General features: G+C 35.9%; 1 protein-coding gene across 3 annotated transcripts in view; it reads left to right on the forward strand.

The window, feature by feature from the left end:
• LOC135215386 (uncharacterized) overlaps positions 1–19,456 on the forward strand; it is a 78,011-nt gene extending 58,555 nt beyond the window's left edge. For all 3 annotated transcript variants that reach the window (XM_064249968.1, XM_064249966.1, XM_064249967.1), the window contains exon 9: positions 13,112–19,456. In XM_064249968.1, coding sequence (XP_064106038.1) covers positions 13,112–13,319 — 208 coding nt within the window. In that variant the 3' untranslated portion in view covers positions 13,320–19,456. The remainder of the gene's footprint in view (positions 1–13,111) is intronic.
• The last annotated feature ends 2,355 nt before the right edge of the window (positions 19,457–21,811 follow it).

The following is a 21,811-nucleotide window of genomic DNA, read 5'->3' on the forward strand; positions in this document are numbered from 1 at the left end:
TGCGCCAGCATCCCTGGCCTCTCTGAAGGTTATAGCCCAGATTCGGTCAATCCATCTGATTTCCTCCGAGTTGTTAGCCGTGGTTGAAAATACATAAATGTAAAATGAAAAATAGCTTAATAGAAACTTAAGATAATGTACTTGGAGACAGGCTATAGCAGAAAACTTCATAACTCTCCATTTGTTCTGTGGAGGGGGCCTCTAATTTCAAAACACCCAGTATATATATATACAGGCAGTCCCCGGGTTATGACGGTGTCGGCTTATGACGTTCCGAGGTTACGACGCTTGTCAATAGACGTTATTTCCAGGGTTACGACGCATGTTCCAGGGTTATGACGCATGTTCCAGGGTTACGACGCCTACAACGCTCATCTGGGAGATGAAATATGACACCAAAATGCAAAATAATCAATATTGAAGGTATTTTTGATAAAAATGCCACAAGAATGCAGTTTACATAGTTTTCAATGCACCCAAAGCATTAAAACGTAGGTTTTCTAGGATCTTGACGATGTTCTGGCTTACGACGATTTTTGTCTTACGACGCGTCTCAAGAACGGAACTCCCGTCGTAACCTGGGGACCGCCTGTGATGTACTATATATATATATATATATATATATATATATATATATATATATATAATATATATATATATAATATATATATATATATGTATACATATATGTATACATATATGTATACACTATATGTATACATATATATACAATATATATACATATATATACATATATATATATCATACTATATCATATATATATATATATACTACATATCTACTCTATAAACCATATATATATATATATATATCATCGATATAATATATACATATTATATACATCATACATATTGTTCTCAACGACGATTATGTCGAAAAAAAGCAAAAAGTCTAAGCTTTCCAAAAATGTATTATTCAATGCCAATAATCATGTTTTTCATTGTGAAAAATCTTTGGGAATCTTCTTTTACAGACAACCTTCGAGATAATATATATATATTTTTATATATATATATATATATAATATATATATATATATATATATATATATATATATATATATACAGTGGTACCTCGAGATACAAAATTAATCCGTTCCGAGGCAGCCTTCGTATTATGAGTTTTTCGTATCTTGGAACACATTTTACATGTAAAATGGCTAATCCGTTCCAAGCCCTCCAAAAAAACCCCAGTAAATTATATTTCCAGGCCTAAAACACATGTTCTAGGGTTACAACGCCGATCCGACAGAAGAAATATGACTCCAAAAAGGCAAGATACTGTACATACTTGAGTAATATTCAACTTCAACTGCATGTAATGTTCAACCCCATTTTTACTTCATATATTAGGACTTTAGCATATGTCCCTTAGCAATAAGCCTAGCCTATGTTAGCGGTTGCTACTGTAGCCTAGTCTATGATTCTGACATCTAAACCTAAGAGCTAAAAGCTTAGAATATGCCAATAAAATGTATAAATAATCAGTATGTACTCATTTCAAATGATTATTAATTAATCATTAACTATAATACACAAACAAACAAAAAACAAACCTTCCAATCGATTGTTTACATTCAGCTCTTACCCGTCTTACGAGTATCGAACGAGCGCCAAGCAATCATTTTTCCTAGCACACAGTAAGCCATAAATTGTCATTAGTATCTCTCTTCAACTAATGAAACTACCAAACAGTATAATAACCATTCATTTCTATTCTTTATTCTATCTTTAACTAATGGAGATACCGAGTTACTGACAGCTATAATGAAATATACGTATACGTAACGTAATAATAAAACAGAAGAAGAATTCTAAAAAATACGTATTTGTTGGCAGTCTGATTTATTTTATAGTTTATGATATCTAATTCACAATTTTTTTATTAAATGTATTGCATGTACTCATTTCAAATAATTATTAAGTAACCATTAACTATATTAAACAAACAAAAAAAAAGCTTCCAAACGTCTGTTTACATCCAGCACTTACGAGTATCGAACGATCGCCAAGCAATCACTTTACACAGTAAGCCATAAATTTTCATTATCTCTCAACTACTGAAACTACCAAACAGTATAATAACCATTCATTTCTATTCTTTATTCTATCTTTACCTAATGTTTTTTTTTTTATTAGATGTATTGCATGAATAAGTTTTTCAATTTACAGCATCCTTTTACCAATAGAATACTTAAAGCACAAGGGGTAGCTGCTGACCAATAGGAGAGCAGGACCTTATGGGGTGACTAGCATCAGGAACCAATGGGAGAGCGGGAGGATGGTGGCGAGTTTACTCAGTTGGCAGCGCGGGAGTTTTAAAATTGTTCTCGGTGGTCCGGGCAAATCTCGGGATTTTACAGCAACAACCTTTCGTATCTTGAAAACTTTTTGTATGTAGAGCAGTAAAATTTTTCGCATCGGCTTTCATATCTCGAGTTTTTCGTAAGTAGAGCCTTTCGTATCTCGAGGTACTACTGTATATATATATATATATATATATATATATATATATATATATATATATATATATATATATATATATATATATATATACGAAGGTGAATGTACATATATATATATGTACATTCACTTTACAAGCACTCAGATACAAACAAACGGGATCTGTGCTCAGAGTGCTATCCTTTGATGCCCGTAAATTCAAATTTTGTTTCGTTTATAGTACTGTATAGATTTTACATATATCATACTGTACTTAAGCATGAAGAGTAACCAACTTACAAACAATTTAACATGCGAGCTGCTGTTTAGAACGTAACTCGTTAGTAAGTAGGGTGTTGTCTGTATATACCATAGTAGCTGTTCGTCCTGAAAGGAGTGTAACTACACCAGGGGTTCATAAGAAAGACCAACCAATTAAAAAAGAATTATCTTATAGTTGTTATGGCCAGATATAGTAATCCTTCAATTATCTGAATTAATAAAGCCAAGAGTCCATCAGATAATGGCAAAATCTGAATAATGTGGAGTAAAAAATATCTAGGGGTATTCAAGGGTAACGTTACCCTTCCTCGCCCAACCATTTTTCAATACCACGTAACAGTAAATTCTCAGTACGCTTGTAAACAACAACCGTCATGCTTTAAAATGAAAACTTTATACAAAAGGCAATTATCTACCTTTTTTTCTCCATATTTGTAAGAATATATACTGCATAAGGACACCTTGAAAAAAAAGGTAACCCTGTAACGGAGCAGTGAGACAGAACTGGGTACTACTGATTTATTACCAGGGCACGCGATATAAATAACAGTGTGCGGAATTAAACGGAGTGCCTGACCCCCGAGGCCCGCGACTCGCTATGGGCTGCTCTACGAGCAAGAGCCCGTGCTGGCACAAGGCCAGCTTAATCTCAAACAACAACGCGACTCGCACACAGATAGAGAAGAATTTGTGTTTCTTAGCAGTCAATAAAATGGTAATAACATAAGACGTAATGGACATACATTGATGTACTATATATCGGCGGAAAGGCCATGAAATTCTACATACAAATATATACATGTGATTCTTGCTGCTTTGCTAGATGAGATACAAGATTGTGATTAGTGGGTAAAAAAGGTCTTGACACAGGTCTTACAATCTAGATGAGATACGAGATCGTGATTAGTGGGTAAAGAAGGTCATTACAACCCCTTCTTTGTCTTTACCCAGTAAATAACACACCTCATTATGCAGGTAGCCTACCTGTTTACCCACAGACTACCATGGTTTTATGACCATTAATATATTTTTATACAGCAATTTCCATATCAGTTGTTGCGTATTGCACTACCATACATGGGTTTCTACTGGTTTCCCTGGTGTTATTGGCAAGATGGCCTAGCCTATAGCACAGAAGTTGGTTCCTACTCGAAGGGCAAGTGAAAATGGTGGTATATTTTACACTATTTTATTACAAATATAAATATATATATCTCATGATTACTCTTAAAATTTTTCAAAAATAGAATTCATTAGCTCTTCAACACAATACTAGACCTTCACTATCGACCACGCGACCCTTAAGGGATCTGTGACCGTTCAATTTCAATTATCCTTAAATGACGAAAAAAAACACAGAAAAAGACAACGTGAGTAAGGGAACGGCACTCATTTTAACAAAACTCAGTTAACATGCACGATTTTCCCAAAATGATGAAATTTTGAACCAAGAGCACAAGTTACAATGGATAAGTTGCAGATCTGACTGCAAACATAGGGAGCTTGAGAAAAATCCAACTTACCTCTCGGATGCTTTGCAAAGGAAGGACGACTGGACAAGCAGTTGATGCTACCTGCGATAGCCAGTTAGGCACTTTCAAGTTCAAGTATCACTCCATTATTGATTAATGTAGCAGTTTCAGTACAAAATACATGACAAAATAAAATACAAAAGAAGTTCCCATGACTGTCAAAAGCAGATTCAAACGCATACATAAATGCATCACATACGAGAAAAGGGACCATCACCCCTGCCGCCAGCTTTCATTTTCATTACTTCAGATTCGGGACGCGGTGGATTTAAGTCAAGAGAAAATGTTGCACACATTTTCTCATGACATCCTCCACTCCCTAGGGGATGGGGGACCCGAAGCAGAAGAGAAGGTCTAGAGAGGTGAGGCAGGACAGGTGGGTCTTCCTGGTCGTGTCCTAGGTTCATTCCCAGAACTACAGCTCAAGACTAGCTCATGACAACAATATAGAGTGATCACTCAATTTGTTGACACAGAATGTAAGACACTTAAACTGCAAAAATCACGATAGACTCAACATGTTATGGATCAGAAATTAAATTTTCCCCTCGGGAATCAAAGGAAAAATGGTTCTCAACTACGAGTATCATATAAAGCACAGGAAAATGGCAGTGTTCATCAGAGCGATTAAAGGTTATTTCACTAGGGAAATAAATTCCATCAACAGGCGAGACAATCCAATCATAGCAAAAGCAAGAGATTTTCTGTGCAAAAAATATAGCATGAACTCGCCAATGTTCATAGAGAGATATATATTGCACAATGTCACTTCAAATAGACAACATAGCGCTCTGTTCGGAGACATGTGAGAGATAGCGTCTTTTCCCAAACAGATCATGAGTTACAAAATGACATATTAGAAAAATTCACAAAAAAATACATCAATACATGTACACAGTTCCAATATTGCACTTGCCACCCGCCCCTGTTGAATGTGCGAGATGCAAAACTTATAAACTAAACCTACACCTTTGACCCTCCTCTCAAAACACCACTCTTCAAGAGTTCACCTCTTCATTAATCACTCACTAAAACAATTATTACATGCACCACATTTGAAAATGATCAACACTTATCAAAACATTAAATATTATACATCTCTATTATTTAACACATCATATCATTGTCTCTGCCCACTCCGACATTTTCTGTCTCTGGGCGCTAGAGACCCTTCCTTTTGTTCGCTCACCTCTCTCTAGCATACTGTTCATCTCAAACTTTATCCTACTCTGTTACACCTCACTTGATATTATCAGTCCCTTGAAAAGTAAGACTCACATTTGACGCAACTCACTCTGAGCTGTGTCCTCGGGCCCTATCGCCATCTCTGTCATTGTCTGCCTCCTCTTGGACATCCAATGGTTCTCAGGCTTTCCTCGCCCTTGGAGAACCTTGACTTACCGCATGGCCCTTGCTTGTCAAGATAGATCTCAAGGAGTCCACTCTGAGGCCAGTCATTGCGTCCACATTGTTCGATCTTGACTAAAAATAATATCCTCAACCCTAAGGACACCTGGCAGGGTCAGCCAAAGGACGTGTCACTCTTGAAGCTACCTCAGGTGACCCCACTGCCATTGGCGCTAGCAGTAAGTACTTGAGGATCCAATTCACTACCCCAATCAGCCCCTTGAGAAAACCCCTTTTCCAAGGAGATCTGGTAGCCTAAAGAATGCAAAAGATCCTGTGTTCTCGAAGGAAATGCTGCGTGACGGTCTCGCTGTGGACCTCCTTCAAGAAGCTGCTAACCACATAGAACATCATGACACTCGTGGTAGACTCTCGAGGACATCCTTTGGGTGGCTGCAAACTTCGAAAATGGCAGGATGATGCTGTCAATGTTGAATTTTCCATAGAAGTAAAGATAGATTGCACAACTGCCCATGCACTTTATGGTCATTGCATATCCCTCTCCTCCTTCCGCTCAAGTAGGACCAGGGCAGTCGATTCTGACATTATTGTGCAGCTGTAACATTTGGGTTTGAATAGCCGGGAGGCGAGGAGGTGGTGGTTGTCTCAGAAGAGGCTTGAAGTTGCCGGTGCGAGTCATCACTCGCCTTGCAGTAGCCGTCAGTCCTGGGCTCCAACGTTTTGCCACATAATGCATCTTGGTTACAAATAAATGTTGTAAATAATGCTGGATTAATGCTCCCTTGGAGGGTAACAATAGAAACTGAGCTTTTTCCTAAAATTGCAAACATGATTGGGCATCTTAACCCCATTCTTTAAAGTATCACAAATCGAAATCAAGTTGTCTTTGTTCTAGACATGCAAGCTTTTGAAAAGGATTTGCTGTACTATGCACGTATTCCAACATGTTTCATAGCATTGATCAAAGTAACATAATCAACATTACTTCCTTATATTCCATAGTTCGGCGGGCGGAATCAATATCACTCCTTTCCTTATCTCTCAGAGGGCTCAATGGTGTGAGGGTTTGCCTGGCCTGGCGATGCTTCTTCCGGTCATAACGGCAGCTCACTGGGACCTATCTGATATAGAAAGTTTGGTCCTCTGGTTTGCATTTCAGAAGGATTGCAGCAAGTTAGGACAGACTGTAGCTCAACATCACACTCCTGCAAAAATAAAATCTCCCCCACCCCGTTAGACATGGCATATTTATTTTCTCCCTTAAGCTGATCATAAAGTATTTTTATATTTCTCGCTTCCAAATCGGTCTGAGGGACCCTCTGGTGGGTTGTAGCACATTCAGGGGTTGCTTTAGAGTGTTTTACAATCAAGCTTAAGTGAGCAGTGGCAACACCAGAGTGATCACCTTCACACTCCGACTCTTGTAAAGTTGTACCCATTCTGCACTCTTCGTCGGTTTGATTTGGCTTCATTCTCCCCCTTACTTCACGCTCTGTACTCGTGAACTGCTCATGCAAGGCAACACTGATATCATCTACGTCTTTCAGTTTCAACTAACTGACAAACATGCAGTGTTCAGACAGTTAACGTGTCTATCCCCTGCAAGCCCTGCTGAGGTACCCTCCCATACGGCGTAACTCCTTGAGTAATGAACTGACTAATTTCCGCAATTTTTTTTTCATCCCAACAGTGAAAAAGTTTAAATAATCATCCCCTATTAACAAATTAATAGGTTGTAATACATCCCCCCTGATTTCTGAATCAGCCAACTCATACCCTTTGTCTTTCAAAAATTGACATACATTACTCAGACCCATATTGCAAATAGGGATATCTACATCATCATGAACAACTAGTTTAGCTCTTACAACCGTTTTTCCCACATAAATGTTAGAAGCTATGACTTCAAATTCCCCATCTACTGTTGGTGAGCGAAAAGGTAAGTATCAAGGAACATTCAAGTTCGAAATGGTTGGCCGTGCACTTACAAAATGGCCACCACAGTGGGGAGTAGGATGGCCGGGAGTTCAGTTGAAGGCTTATCCTTTACAACTTTCTCATTTACACAAGGTTTCATTTTCTCCCCCTAAAGTGTATCCTATGATTCACGTTTCGATTTACACTTGAAATGACTGACAAACAGATTCTATTCAGGTTCCTAGTGGGCTTTGTGACGTGCGTAGGAAATTAATCACGGGTAGGGAAAATGGAGTTTGGTTCGGGGGACGAACCTGACTAGGAGTGGTCGTTGCCACCATTTTCACATATAAGGCTGTGATGGCATCCATTGCACAGTCTGTAGTTTCTCTTACTGCTGCATTGTTTGCTACTTTGCCCAGGAGCAAGACAGTTAAAATACTTACGAGCTACTACAGTTTTTTAGCTGCAGCATTTGTATGTTTAGTACAATTAAAGGCAGAATGATTGTCATTGCAAAATGGTCACAATGTTGCCCAAGAGGTGCCAGTTTCTAGTACCTTTGGTTGAGAAGGCCATGACTGTTCGTCCCCTTTTGCAATGCATCATCCTCCAACCATCTTATAAGGAAATCTAACACTTCAAACAACTCTTCTGAATCATAGTCACACCTACATAAATATTCAATGATCTGATATAAATGACCTTGAGACAATTTGTGATTAATTATACTTAGCAACATTCCATGATTCAGTGTGGATCCGCTTATGCGTCGAATCTGTTTGATCAACACCATGAGTTCTATTCTGAAGTCTTTGAGTTCGACATGATTGCACTTCAGGATGAAAATATTAAATAACCACCAATGTAGCACGACCAGCATCTGATGCTGGTTGCCATAGTACTTGTCTAACAAGTTAAGAGCCACGGTATAGTTGGCTGTAGTTATGCTTAGAGCCTTTACTACCCTGAGCAGCTCCCCTTCCAAAGATCTGAAAAGATAAGTGAACTTAGATCCGTCATTTAAGACCGTGTGTTGATGGACATGTACATTAAATAGTTCTCTAATGTTAACGAATTCACTTTTCCCCCAACACAGGTAACAGGAACTCTTTCAAATGAGGGAGACATATTTTTGCCTGTGTTACGCTAGCCAGAGCACTGATTCTGTGAATGAGCAACATAGTTGCATGACTGGCTTCATCTTAGTCTAGTTTCAACTGGCAGTTCTAACTTAGTCATGGTTGTGAGCTACAACTTACGTAACTGCTGCTCGTCAGCTTGAATCCTATCTAATAGGTTCTGATAAACTGTAACACTGTGTGATTCCAACAGATCTCTTTGGGCACGGAGCAGGGAATCAGAGAGGAGAATAAGGTGGGAGTCAATTTGAGTCTCGATGGCGGCCGCCATTTTGAACAGATGGATAGTTGCTGCTCAGTTACGTTAAACTAGTCTCTATACAAAAGCAGGGTGTCTTGTTCAAGCAAAGTTAAAGGGCTGCAAGGAAATAATGCCGCCGTACAAGTCACATAAAGGAAACTTGAGTTATATGAAGGAAACAACCTCTAATCCCCCTGTCCGGCCTGACACACCCACTCGATCGATCATCACCCAAGTAGACTACTGCAAGACTGTATCTACAGTTCCAAAAAGGCAATTCATTCAATTCAAGACTTGAGATTGGCCGGTCAGGTCTTTGGTAAAGTTTGTTAAGTTTGCTAGCATGCAAATGGAACAAAGAACAAAGGATGATTTCTGGAGCACATGGGGGGTTGCAGTAAGACTCAAAAGTTATGTGAAGTTCCTACAAAATCACTGAAATCACAATTCAGTCAAGTTTTTGCCCATTGGGTTCACTAATGTGCTATTTCATCAAAGGTTACAAATCCATACAAAAGCTACAGTGAGCATCAATTAAGTTGGATCAAAAACACTATGATTACCTAAGGCTCAGTGCACAATCTAGCAAGACTTCAAAGGTCATGTTCACTTGTCGTATGATCAGAAACCGATGTCTTAGGCCATCCAGGTTCGAAGGACAAAATGTTGTGAAATAAACCCTCGTAACTGGGGGTCTACTGGTTTGCCTGGTGTAAATGGCAAGATTGCCTAGCCTATAGCACAGAAGTCAATTCCTAATCAAAGGACAAGTGAAGATGGTAGCAAATTTTACACTATTTTATTACAAAAGTAAGTATATATCTCTCATGATTATTCTTACATAAAAATGAAAAATAGGATTCATTAGCACTTGAACACAATACTTGACCTCAATTTATTGATCACGTGACCCTTTAGGGATCCGTGACTGTTCAATTTCAATAACTGTTAAATGACGAAAATCACAGAAAAAGACATTCATTGGGGAATGACACTCATTTTATGACTCGGTTAATGTATGCGATTTGCCCATCATGATGAAATATTGAAACAAGAGCACAAGTCACAATTTATGATAAGTTGCAGATCTGACCGCAAGCACAGGAACTCAAGAAAATGCGGCCTACCTCTCGGATGCTTTGCAAAGACAGGAAGAGCCATTTCACAGGTGACGCTACACGTGATAGCCAGTTAGCCATTTTCAAATTCAAGTATCACTCAATCATTGATTAATGTAGCATTTTCAGTGGAAAATACACGATAAAATAAAATAGGAAAGAAGTTCCCACAACTCAGAGGAAGGACCATCACCCCTGCCACCATCTTTCATCTTCATTATTTCAGTCTCGGGATGCAGTGGATTTAAGTCCAAAGAAAATGGTGCACACATTATTTCACAACAATACATATGATAAAAATGTGATAGCCTCACTCGAAAGGTAAGCTTCCACATTTTACTACATACATACAGTATTTCTTGTATACCATGTACACTAATACACTTTATTTACAGGTAATGAGCAGTATGTATTAAGTTAGGTATTGAATGGTCCAAATTGTTGTAGTATTTCATTGTTTATAGGTCAATTTAGCTTTATCATGAAATTTAGTGGGGTGTTTTTGGAGGGATTTGGAACGTATTAGCCATTATACATGTAAAATGCGGTCCAAGATACGAAAAACTCATGATACGAAGGCTGCCTCGGAACAGATTAATTTCGTATCTCAAGGTACTACTGTATATATATATATATATATATATATATATATATATATATATATATATATATATATATATATATACTTACAGGCAGTCCCCGGGTTACGACGGGGGTTCCGTTCTTAAGACACTTCGTAACCCGAAAATCGTCGTAAGCCGGAACGACGTTCTTGAAAACATGTCCACAGGGAAAATTTCACTAATTTGCAATTTTTCTTAGGACCACTTCTCTAAAATTATCACTAATTTACTTTTTTCATGTGCAACACTGTGTATTCACAAATTACTGTATATTTTCATTAAAATACAAGAGAGAGAGAGAGAGAGATTACATCAAAACCATTGTATGGCATTGTTAAGCTCCGAGTGTCACCGGAGTTATGAGGTAGGGAAATTGATACAGAAAAAGACGAAGGGAAGAATTTTCTTTTGAAATTAGTTATAATATTATTACTACTTCTATATTATTATTATTATTTTATTATTATTTGAAAATATAATAACACGTGCATCTACCATAAAAATTCTCTCATCTCAGTAAGAAAGAGGAATTATCCTTACAAGTGAAATGGAAAGGTCATTTTCATCTCTTTAAAATACGACCATTATGAATTTGTAATTAAAGTTTTATTATTATTATTATTATTATTATTATTATTATTTATTATTATTATTATTATTATTAAATAACTGAAATTATCAATAAACATTTTATATACTAGTACCATAAAAATTCTTTCATCTCGGTAAAAGAGAGAGAGAGAGAGTGTTTATCTCTCCCTGTTCTCTCAAAAAATACTTATAATGCTTCCAGCGAAAGAGAGGGAGGGAGGTACCACTATGACACATTATTATCTTGTGTGGCAGAGAGAAGAGGAGAGAGAAAAGAGAGAGAGAGAGAGAGAGAGTTAACCTTAATTAAAAGTGACATGGATAGATTAGTACGTATTGTATTTCTTTAAAATACTATCACATATGAATTTTGTAATTACAGTTATTATTATTATTATTATTATTATTATTATTATTTTATTATTATTATTGTTATTATTATTATTATTTGAAAGTATTAAAAACAAATAGTACAAGTACATAAAAAATCTGTCTCAGTAAATGAGAGAGAGAGAGAGAGAGAGAGAGAGAGAGAGAGAGAGAGAGAGAGAGAGAGAGAGAGAGGGGGGGGGGGGGGAATTTCATGAACACCTGATTGCAACACTGCAGCTCTTCCCCCTCCTGGCTGTCACAGAACTTGATATATCTTGACAGTTTTAGTACCTGGATCTCGAGAAAAGGTTACTGGAAGAAGACGGATTTCTTTCATTCTTCCATAATTTTTTAAATATAAGCTAAAATCTTACTAATTCACTATGGTATTTTCTTTAATGAATTGATATTATTGCTGTATAAATTAATATTAATATTTGAAAATAGTAAATCATTTATTTATCATACAAAAAAACGTACATCTTTGTAGTAGAGAGAGAGAGAGAGAGAAACTGTGCTAAACTATAAAGGATTCTTATCATAGTATGCGTTTTTTAAAAGCGTCGTTAACTCGGAGCGTCGGAAGCGTCAGCGTCGTAACCTTGGAACAAGCGTCGTAACCCAGGGCGGATTTTTCAATGAATATTTAAGAAAAAGCGTCGTAACCTCGGAACGTCGTAAGCCGGACCCGTCGTAACCCGGGGACCGCCTGTATATATATATATATGTATGCTGTTCTTGAAAAAGGGGAATCTGGAAACAATGCCCTTTAGAGTTTCTTCTTCCTTAGCCTAAGAAAGGACAATAGCATCAGCACTCCTACCAGGGAAAAGAAAAATCAATTCCTGGACTGCATATTACGAGGAAGGGAAGAGGTGAAGCCCCATAGGATTTGCATGATTGGGGTTTTCTTCTATGGCTAATCTGGGGAGCCACCAGAGAAGAGTGCTGACGAAGCCTGAGAGTAGTAGTCAACAGACTCGTCTTAAGTTTTCTTAATAGGAAGAAATCCCACCTTACATCCAGCAGTTTTTCCAGGGCTGGGGCTTTGTTGGCCTACTCTTCGCAGCCAGCTATCCCTTCCCAACAGCACTCAAACCAGAATAGGGAAGGACATGAGAACATCCCTTACACAACCCAGCTTTTTCAGATGACAATTGGAATGAAGTATGGGCTGGTTAGAGTTTAGTTCCATGTGTTAGTATTTCAAATAGCACAGTGATAGACGGGTATTGGTGGGGGATAGAATTGCATTTGAGGATAGGGGGGTGAGAGTAGAATTTGAGCTTTCACAATGGGTATTGGCTCAAGGAGCAAAAACAATGTCGTAAACAAATTCAGTTTGTTTCTTATTAGTGAATGGCTGATTGAGATGCATCAAGACCATGTCACTTATATTTCATTTTTTTCCTGTACATCTCTATATAACTGAAACAATGTTCATTGAAATTTTCTACTTTCAGTACTCCTGTACCACACAATGCTGTGAATGCTTCACCATTCATCATAGAGCTTGACGACAGTTCATGGTATCGATGCCAAGTAACAGGGGTAGACTTGGTAGCCAAACCTCCTAGCAAAATTTTAAAACATGAGCAAGATTACGTGTGTCTGAAAGCAGTATTGGAGGACTTACAGAAACAAGGGAAGAAGCCAGCATGTTGTAAGTAGTAGCCGACTCTCATTTTTATTCACCTGGTGCCATAACAGCGCATGCTGTCAGCATGCAGCCTTGATTCAGTGTGCTCTTCTTATTGTAGGAGATACAGCATAACTCATATGTAGTTATGAATGTCGTTTTAATTCTTGTAGTTTAATTGATGTGCTAATCTGTATATAGATACAGTTTAACAATAAAGTATCAAATATGTACTTTAATATAGGGCCATATTTTTATCAAGATATTTTTATCCAGTTTGAAATATTATTTTTCTCAAATCTAATATTGCATGGTGCCATATCCTGCTTATGAGATAAAGATATATTTATGGTATCACTTTAGTGAATTGTCTTAATTATACAGAAGGACATAATCTTTTATTGTATATGTATAAGTGTGTGATGAATTTTTTTTTAAGAAGATTCGGTGCATTGTGTATATCAACAAAGTGATGAGTAAGCACATGAGCTTTTGTGAATGTTGAAAAACTTGTTAGCCTGTTTGATTGTACTTAACTTAAACAAAGAGCAAACAATGTAATTGAACTCTCAGAACTGTTTACATGGATTGCAAAAGAAATGAAAACAATTAAGTCAGTGATAACAAAAAGCAAATGAAAATTTTATGGAAATTCAGAACAGGGTAATATGCATTATGTATTTTGGACTTACAGGAAAATTGATGGTTAAGTTAGTAGGAATGAAATAGTAACAATTTAGTGGTCATGGTTATTGATTGAAACTATAAATTTATATTGTACTGACTCTATTAACTCATGCTTTTAGTAGCAATACATTAGTTTGAATAGATTTGTGCTGTTAGTAATATTCTCGTATGTATTTTTTTTTATTCTCAAAATAAAGGTGGGTAGATGCCAGTATGCTAAAGGCAGCAAGTTTATATGTTGAAATAGGTATGCTGTTTGCATTGTATAGTTTTATAATTCTTATGACTGTACAGGTATGTAAGATGTAAAGTTAATATCAGTCAGTGTCCGTTTTGACAAAGAAACATATTCTGAATTATTGATAAACCAAAGAGTATTTTAATGATAAAGATGTACTTCTTATGACCATACTTATTTATATAAAAATTATCCCCAGTTAAATTGTGTAAAGCTGGTGAGTGCCACTGAGAACGGACCAGACTTTATCCAGCTATTCATTAATGGGGCCATTGCCTTCTTAAGTTGCACAGTATTACCTTGAAAATTTCTGGATATACACCTTTCATGTACCACTATTTGGCAGAAAACATATGAAATCAGAGAATAAGACCCTTTTATATCAAGGAAGAACTTAATTTTTTCAAAATTTTAGTATTACAATAGGCTGGAACCACATATACGTAATGGAATTCTATCATAGTACTGAATACTATTATATTTTTTATATTAACTACAATGAAAATATCATTGAAAAACTTTAAAATAATGTAATCAATGTACACAGGCTTCACCATACATAGGCAGTAGAGAAATGCATCTTGCACATCCTATAAGTATTTGTTAATGAAAAATACTTCCAGAGAGATTTGTCATTATAACCCTATTTTGAGGAGAAATTTTTATTTACAAGTATCAAGTATTACAACACATAGTATAAGTGCTATTCAAGTGAAAGATCATAACTAAACAAAAAGTTTATGTAAAATTTTGTTTACAAATATTAATGAAAACTTCAACACTAGGCCTTAGAAAAAATTTCATTTTCACAAAGAGTGGTTTTAATTTTACCTCAACAGGTAAAAGGTCTTGAATTTTGTAAGGAATTGGCATTTTGATTAAATACCAACTTATTTCCCATCTTATGACAGAGTTTCCTTCATTAATTGTATGTGGCTGCTGGTGCTATATTTTGTAAATTCAGAAAGAATAAGACTAGAATTCTTTAATTGATGCTAATATTGTAAATTTGTTAGCACCAGTGATGTATTTATACTAAATGTATAAATTTCTTTATTATTTCATTAGCCGTCCAAATTTATTGTTTTTTTTTAGGTGTAAAATAGTGAAACAAGAGGACTTGTTAAAGACTGTTACATATTACTGAACTTGTTAAATGATGCTAAAAGAAAGTTCACCAGTGCTGAAATTTTTAAACACATTGTTTTACAGACATCATGATCTGTAATGAACGGATAAATATTAATACCTAAAAATTTTTATAAATTGTGATTTAACTATCTGGCTCTAGGCTTCTATAGGTGTTAGACTGACACTCCAGTTACAAGTTTTTTCCAGTGTGCTTCTGGCCTCTGATATTGAAGTTGTGCTGGGAATTTGTACTTCTTCTGAACTCAGTGCACTTGATTATAAATGGGTTATTACTCTCATCAACTTTAATAGGGTTTATGTATGGTTTTCCACCTAGTTAAAGGAATCTAGTATCAATTCTTTTGTGTTACGTAGTACATATTGATTCTTTTCATCCTGCAGGAATTAGAATGGGATAGTAGTAATCTGTAGTCCTGATGCAGCTCTGATTTTATCTTTTAATGCTTTCATGGATTTATTTCAACCCCTTTTTCATTGGGGTTTTTCTTCTCTGGATCATGGTAGGATTTTTTTTATGAATGGTGGCAACAAATACTGTGAAGTGAGGACTACCACTAAATTTGAGGGGCTTGTACAGTATGTAGTCTTCTTATGCTAGTTGTGCTAAATGTCCACAAAGAGCAATTGCCAAAGTGCATAATTCCGTTCCACAGCCAAAAGAATTCATGAGTTATTATGCACTGAATATTCTCCTGGCTTGTAAGAGATCCTTTCATCTTATTTACAGTTCAGTCATAACCGAAAGCCTATTATTAGTGTTTGGTTTCTTTTATTTTTATGGTGTAGAGAAAGACAGGCAAGTTACCCCAAATGAGCCTGGTCCTACAAGAAAAGATGTATATGGAATTCATCCATAAATGGCTACTACAAAAAAGAAGCAGGTTAAGCGATTCAGGAAATCCTTAAGAAGACAGGAACATTATGTAATTGAATGGTATGAAAGATTGTTGATAATAAATGAATCTTGAAATTGTGAGCTCCACACAGTATATGTGGATTGTGAAGCCTGACATGCACAATGAGAGAGTGAGAGAGAGAAAATAGAAAATGAATCAAGATACCGGTAAGTTGACTAAAAAAAAATTACATACAACAATTGTACAACTGAAGAAAACTTCAAAGTACTATTAAAACTGCTCTCAAACTTATATGTATCATCATCAGTAATATGGTTTATAGCTAAATGAATGACACAGTTGATGTGCAGTGGAACCTTGAATTTTGTACATAATCCGTTCCACGTCTCACGAAGTCCGAAATGTACGAAATCTGAAACAGTAATTCCCATAAGAAATAATGAAAATCCAATTTATGTGTTCCAGACACCCAGGAATATTAACAAAAAATAAATTTTATAGAGAATAAACACATTTTATCATACAGCAAACAATGAGAAATAAAAATAAATTACTAATGAATGGACAAATAAATATTTAACATCACTCTTACCTTTATGGAAGACTTGTTAGGTTATAAAAAACAGAGAGGAGGGGAGAGGGAGGAGGAGAGGTTATTGTTTTGAAGGGGAATCCCCCTCCAGAAGAACTTCAGGTATCAAGGACCCATCTGGAGTTATTTTCCTCTTCGTTTTTTACTGGCACTACCTGAGGTTACTTCCCCACTTCGTTTTTTGCTGGCACTAGGACCAGCTTGAGTCACTGGAGTCTAGACCCCTGTTGTACAACAAAACTGCCCAAAGACATTTGTTTTTGGTGTCTATAAAATTTGCCTAAAGTGAAACAAGGCATTATCATTAAACATATTGGAGAAACAGGTTACAAGATCTAAGTTGGGATGATAATTCTCAAAAAAATTTTTTTACATCACTCCACTTTGCAAGTAAGCACATTGTGTGTGCCTGTTTGATTTTTTAATTTTTCAAACCAACCTCTGCTGGCTTCAAATTCACTAACAGCAGCATTCGTTGTAGGAATTTTTATTATTGAAATCAGCATGAAACATCCTTGCCTTTTCACCAAGTATTGCCTGCACACTTTGCTATGAATTCTTTCTTGAATTCTGTAGCGTCTCTCGCCTTTTTTTATGGAAGGGCTGGCACTTAGAACTTTGTTTGGCCACATGGTGGTTTATTCAGCAGTTGCACTCCAATAAAAAAAAAGTGCAAAAAACAATTAACAAAGAAGCAGAATAGGTCACAAGAGAACTTGGGATGCTTTGGGCACAATACCGACCTAGTCATGCTAGTCATTAGGTGGGCCCTGGAAGCAGTGTTTCTGGGTGTGTGAATTCCAAGGAAATCTACAAAACCCAAGTCAAAATTTTGTAAAAAAAAAAAAAAAAAAAAAAAAAAAAAAAAAAAAAAAAAAAAAAAAGTCAACAAAAACCGAATCATACAAAAACCAGGGTATATGAAATCCAAGGTTTGATTGTAAAGCCAGTCCCCCGGTTCTGTTCTTGGCAAGGTGCTGATAAGCGAAAAATGCCATTAACTGAAACTCGTCGATTTATGGTGCTATGGTGCCGAGTTTCGGTTAATGGCGCCTCTGTTCGATAGGTTACAGCACCATAACTCTATTGTTGGGAACTTATGGCGCCGATAACCAAAACTCGGCCCATTATGGTGCCAAAAATCACTGATTTTATGGTACTAGACAAACACCATAAAACCAGATCACCATTAACCAAGGCCATTGATAACCAGGGACTGCCTACTGAGTAATTTTTGACACCATGGCACCTCAGCTGAAAATTGTCTAGGTCAATGTAGTATATAGCCGAGTGATTAACAGTTCAGAATACTGTAGTCTAGATAAATAATGATCAAACTTTTGAAACTCTAAATTTAAGACCAGTAACATTCAGTACATCTTCTGAAAGGCTGTTTGACAGTTGAAGAAAAGCTATTTAGGTTTCATCAAAAACCAGTTCCACATATTGAGGGAGGCTGCTGGGTTCCCTATAGATTATTTTATTTAATCCCCATTCCTTTTTACTGGAATTCATGTTATGTAGAATGATAAGTTTGTTTGCTTGTTTGCTGAGTTACTAATTGTTTGATATGTAGCTAAATATTTTAGATATAAATGCATCCTTGTACGTATTTAAGCAAACCATCAGACATATACTTCATACAGTGTTACCTGGAACACAGGAATAGGATGCCTGCCGCTAGTTAGAGCCGGTTAGTTAAGTCACTGACAAGCATGATTAGTTGTGATGTGGCCTGTTTCAAATATTTTGAAATTAGGACATATATGGAGCAGTGAAAAACTTAATAAAAAGTACATCTTTTCTTTGTAATTTTTCCAAGGTTCTAAAGATCCCATAGTCAGTGAAAAGCACATTAAGTGCATAAATAAAGAGAAATTCGTTTTTCTTGTAAGTAAACGGTGTAGTATATAAACTTATAATACCAGACAAGAAAATTGCTCAAGTTTTGTGGGAAGAGCTCGGTATAGTACTTATTGTATTTTCTTCAAAGTCAAATGTAAATCTAGCTTTAGTCACTCAGAAGTATTTCTGCAAGCACTGCCAGATATATATTACTAAAAATTTTAGAAAAAAGGATCTTAATTTATATTTATTAATGACAATATTTTAGACTATGTTCTGTATCTATGCCTTACGTTTTGTTCTTTTAAATAAGACATCTCCACCGGCTTATAGGATCTTGGTAATTTTAGCATTGTTGTTATTTTTTATAAATTACATACTCAACATTTGAAGTAATATATGTAATTGTTAATAGACATTTCTACTTTCCATGTATAGAAGAAAACTGGTGTAGTATATTAAAACAATGTTGTTGTTGTTATTATTATTATTATTATTATTATTATTATTATTATTATTATTATTATTATTATTATTATTATTATTATTATTTGTTTAGTGAAGCTTGCAGTTTTATAAAGAATATGTTATGTACTGCAAAGTGATGACCTTATGTGCATTCTTCCCAAGGGATTATTGTATAAAAATTATCTGAAGGACTTCAAGAAGTCTGCATGCTTTGGTTAACCATAGCCTATTAAATGTTGAGGTCAGTTTTTCTTATACTGAAAGAGTTTATTTTGTCAAGACTATTGCTCTCTCTAAGGTTTAATTAATAAAAGATATTCTTACAAGCCAGCTCTTGTATTAATTTTTCCCATGATTATAAAGGTATTTATTCTGTGTAGCATACTGAGTTCCCCACAATAAATGTTTATAAGAATTTATAAGAAAATATTTGTTGGAAGAAATTTTATTTCTACAAATCCATCGTATCCCCTTCTAATTCCTGAACCATTGTACATTTGCTTATCCATTTGTTTGGAAGGATATCTATACCCAACATTAGTTTGACGGAGTGAAAAGAATTATTTAGTGTCTTGTAATTACAGTGCCCCACAGATTCGCAGAGGATACGTGCCACATCCCCGGCAAATAGCTCAAAACCACGAATGCTTGAAACCTCTCTAAAAACGCCCAGAACTGCCTATTTTTATAGTTCAAATACACAAATGCCCTCGAAAAATGCTTATACCTAATTATTATAATAGTTTCAGCACAAAAAATGCATTTCGTCATGAAAAATATATGAAAATACAGTAATTAATGAATATTTCTCAGTGAAAAAATACCACAAATAGGCAAATTTTCCACGACTAATGCCTATAGGCTATACATGTTCCATAGAGAAGCCCACGAATCGCAAATCTGGGGGTTTACTGCATACATATTCATGTAGTAATTAATAATTTTCATCCAAAGCATAATCAATTAGGCTCTTGTTGTGAAAATGAATGTAGGAGCATTAACATGGAACAAGCGGGAAAGGTTGAAGATTGACAAGCAGATTCCTGTTGAACAGAGCACCTACTATATGTGAAAAATAAGGGAACCTAGGCATGGGCGCCCGCACACAGGGGCAAGAGGGGCACATCCCCCCCTGAAATCCTGGAAAAGTTCTATTTAATTATTACACTTAGCTACATCACTTTGTTTTCCTTCCATTTTACGATATATTCTTTCAATTTAAGTAAATTAAAGGTATCTTTATGTACTTGTATAATATTTGTATGCATTATATAACTGCGTTGTTCTTAACAGAAATATTTGAATTCAGCTAAACAGTATAGGGAACTATTGAAAAAAAGTCAATCTAACATTGTATTTTTCTTTATCGCATCTTGCTTTACCTAATTTATTGGCAACGCAGTTCCACTGCATAATATGTGTGTGTGGGTGTGTGTGTTTGTATATAAGTATATATATATATATTATATATTATTATCTATATATATATATATAGATAATATATATAGCAATCCAAGGAAGGATACAACTCACAGCAACATTTCTTCTTTCTTTTTATTGCACATGTAAACAAATACCTTCAACCCTACAAGCAGAAACAAATGCTCAATTAGACAATATTACCAATAACCAATATATTCGAAAACACAATTAGCAGACAAACAAATAACATTAGTTACGTTACAGTAACAAACAATTAACGGACAAATAAACAGGATTAGTTACGTTACAGTAACAAACAATTAACAGATAAATACCATACCAGCTATGTTACAGAGTATGCTCAGCGCATATGTAAGCCTACGTGTACAGTAGCCATAGAGTGAGCCTACTCTAAGTCTGGTAAATTTCAGGACCGTCATCTAATTTACATTTATCTACAGATAGTATATTTAACCAGTGAATGGGTAGTTCCTCATGTTAACAGGTCCGTGAAGGCAGTTCCGTTCATGCCGATCTATTTGGCCGTTCGTCCTCATTTGCTGTCTCGTAAACGGTTATTTGGTAACTAGTGCTGTGAAAGATAAAAGACACTTGGCGGAGAACATACAGCGCCACCACCCTCCTACAGTTTTACGATGTCCTCATCGTACACACACTACACACTTCCATCCTCTCACACTACCATTACCTGTTTTCCGACAAAGAAAGACAAATTTACAACTCGGATCGCTGCCTGTTTCGTATCCTCTCTGATTTTCTCAGTACTGGTGCATTAATTGTTACTCCCTGCTCTTGTTCAACCTCTTCATCAACACCTTCTTTAAGTTCACTATTACCATGGTTGCGAAAATCAAAACCGAACCTGGTTAAAACTTCTTCCATATCAGGCATTTCTAAGCTACTGTCATCCATGTCAGCGGTTTCTAAATTATCATTAATTTGTATCCAAGTCACCAATATTTTCTTCCCCCTCATTCCTTTGATCCCAGCGAACGGTTTAATATTCTTTCGATGGATAACCTTAGCACCACTTCCTTCAGGCCAAATTCTATACAAACCACAGTCCCTGTTAAGTACTTCTTCAATTACCCACTTTCTTTTACCGAATTCGTCGCCTAGTTTCGCTCTTCCAATTGTTTTATGTTCTCGTAATAAAACCTTTTGTCCTACCTCCAAATCACTTGCTCTGGACTTTGCTAACATAGGCTTTGCGTTTGATACCCAGTTCCTTTGTGTGTTCCT

This window comes from Macrobrachium nipponense, chromosome 5 (assembly GCF_015104395.2).
Source record: "Macrobrachium nipponense isolate FS-2020 chromosome 5, ASM1510439v2, whole genome shotgun sequence".
Lineage (NCBI taxonomy): Eukaryota > Metazoa > Arthropoda > Malacostraca > Decapoda > Palaemonidae > Macrobrachium > Macrobrachium nipponense.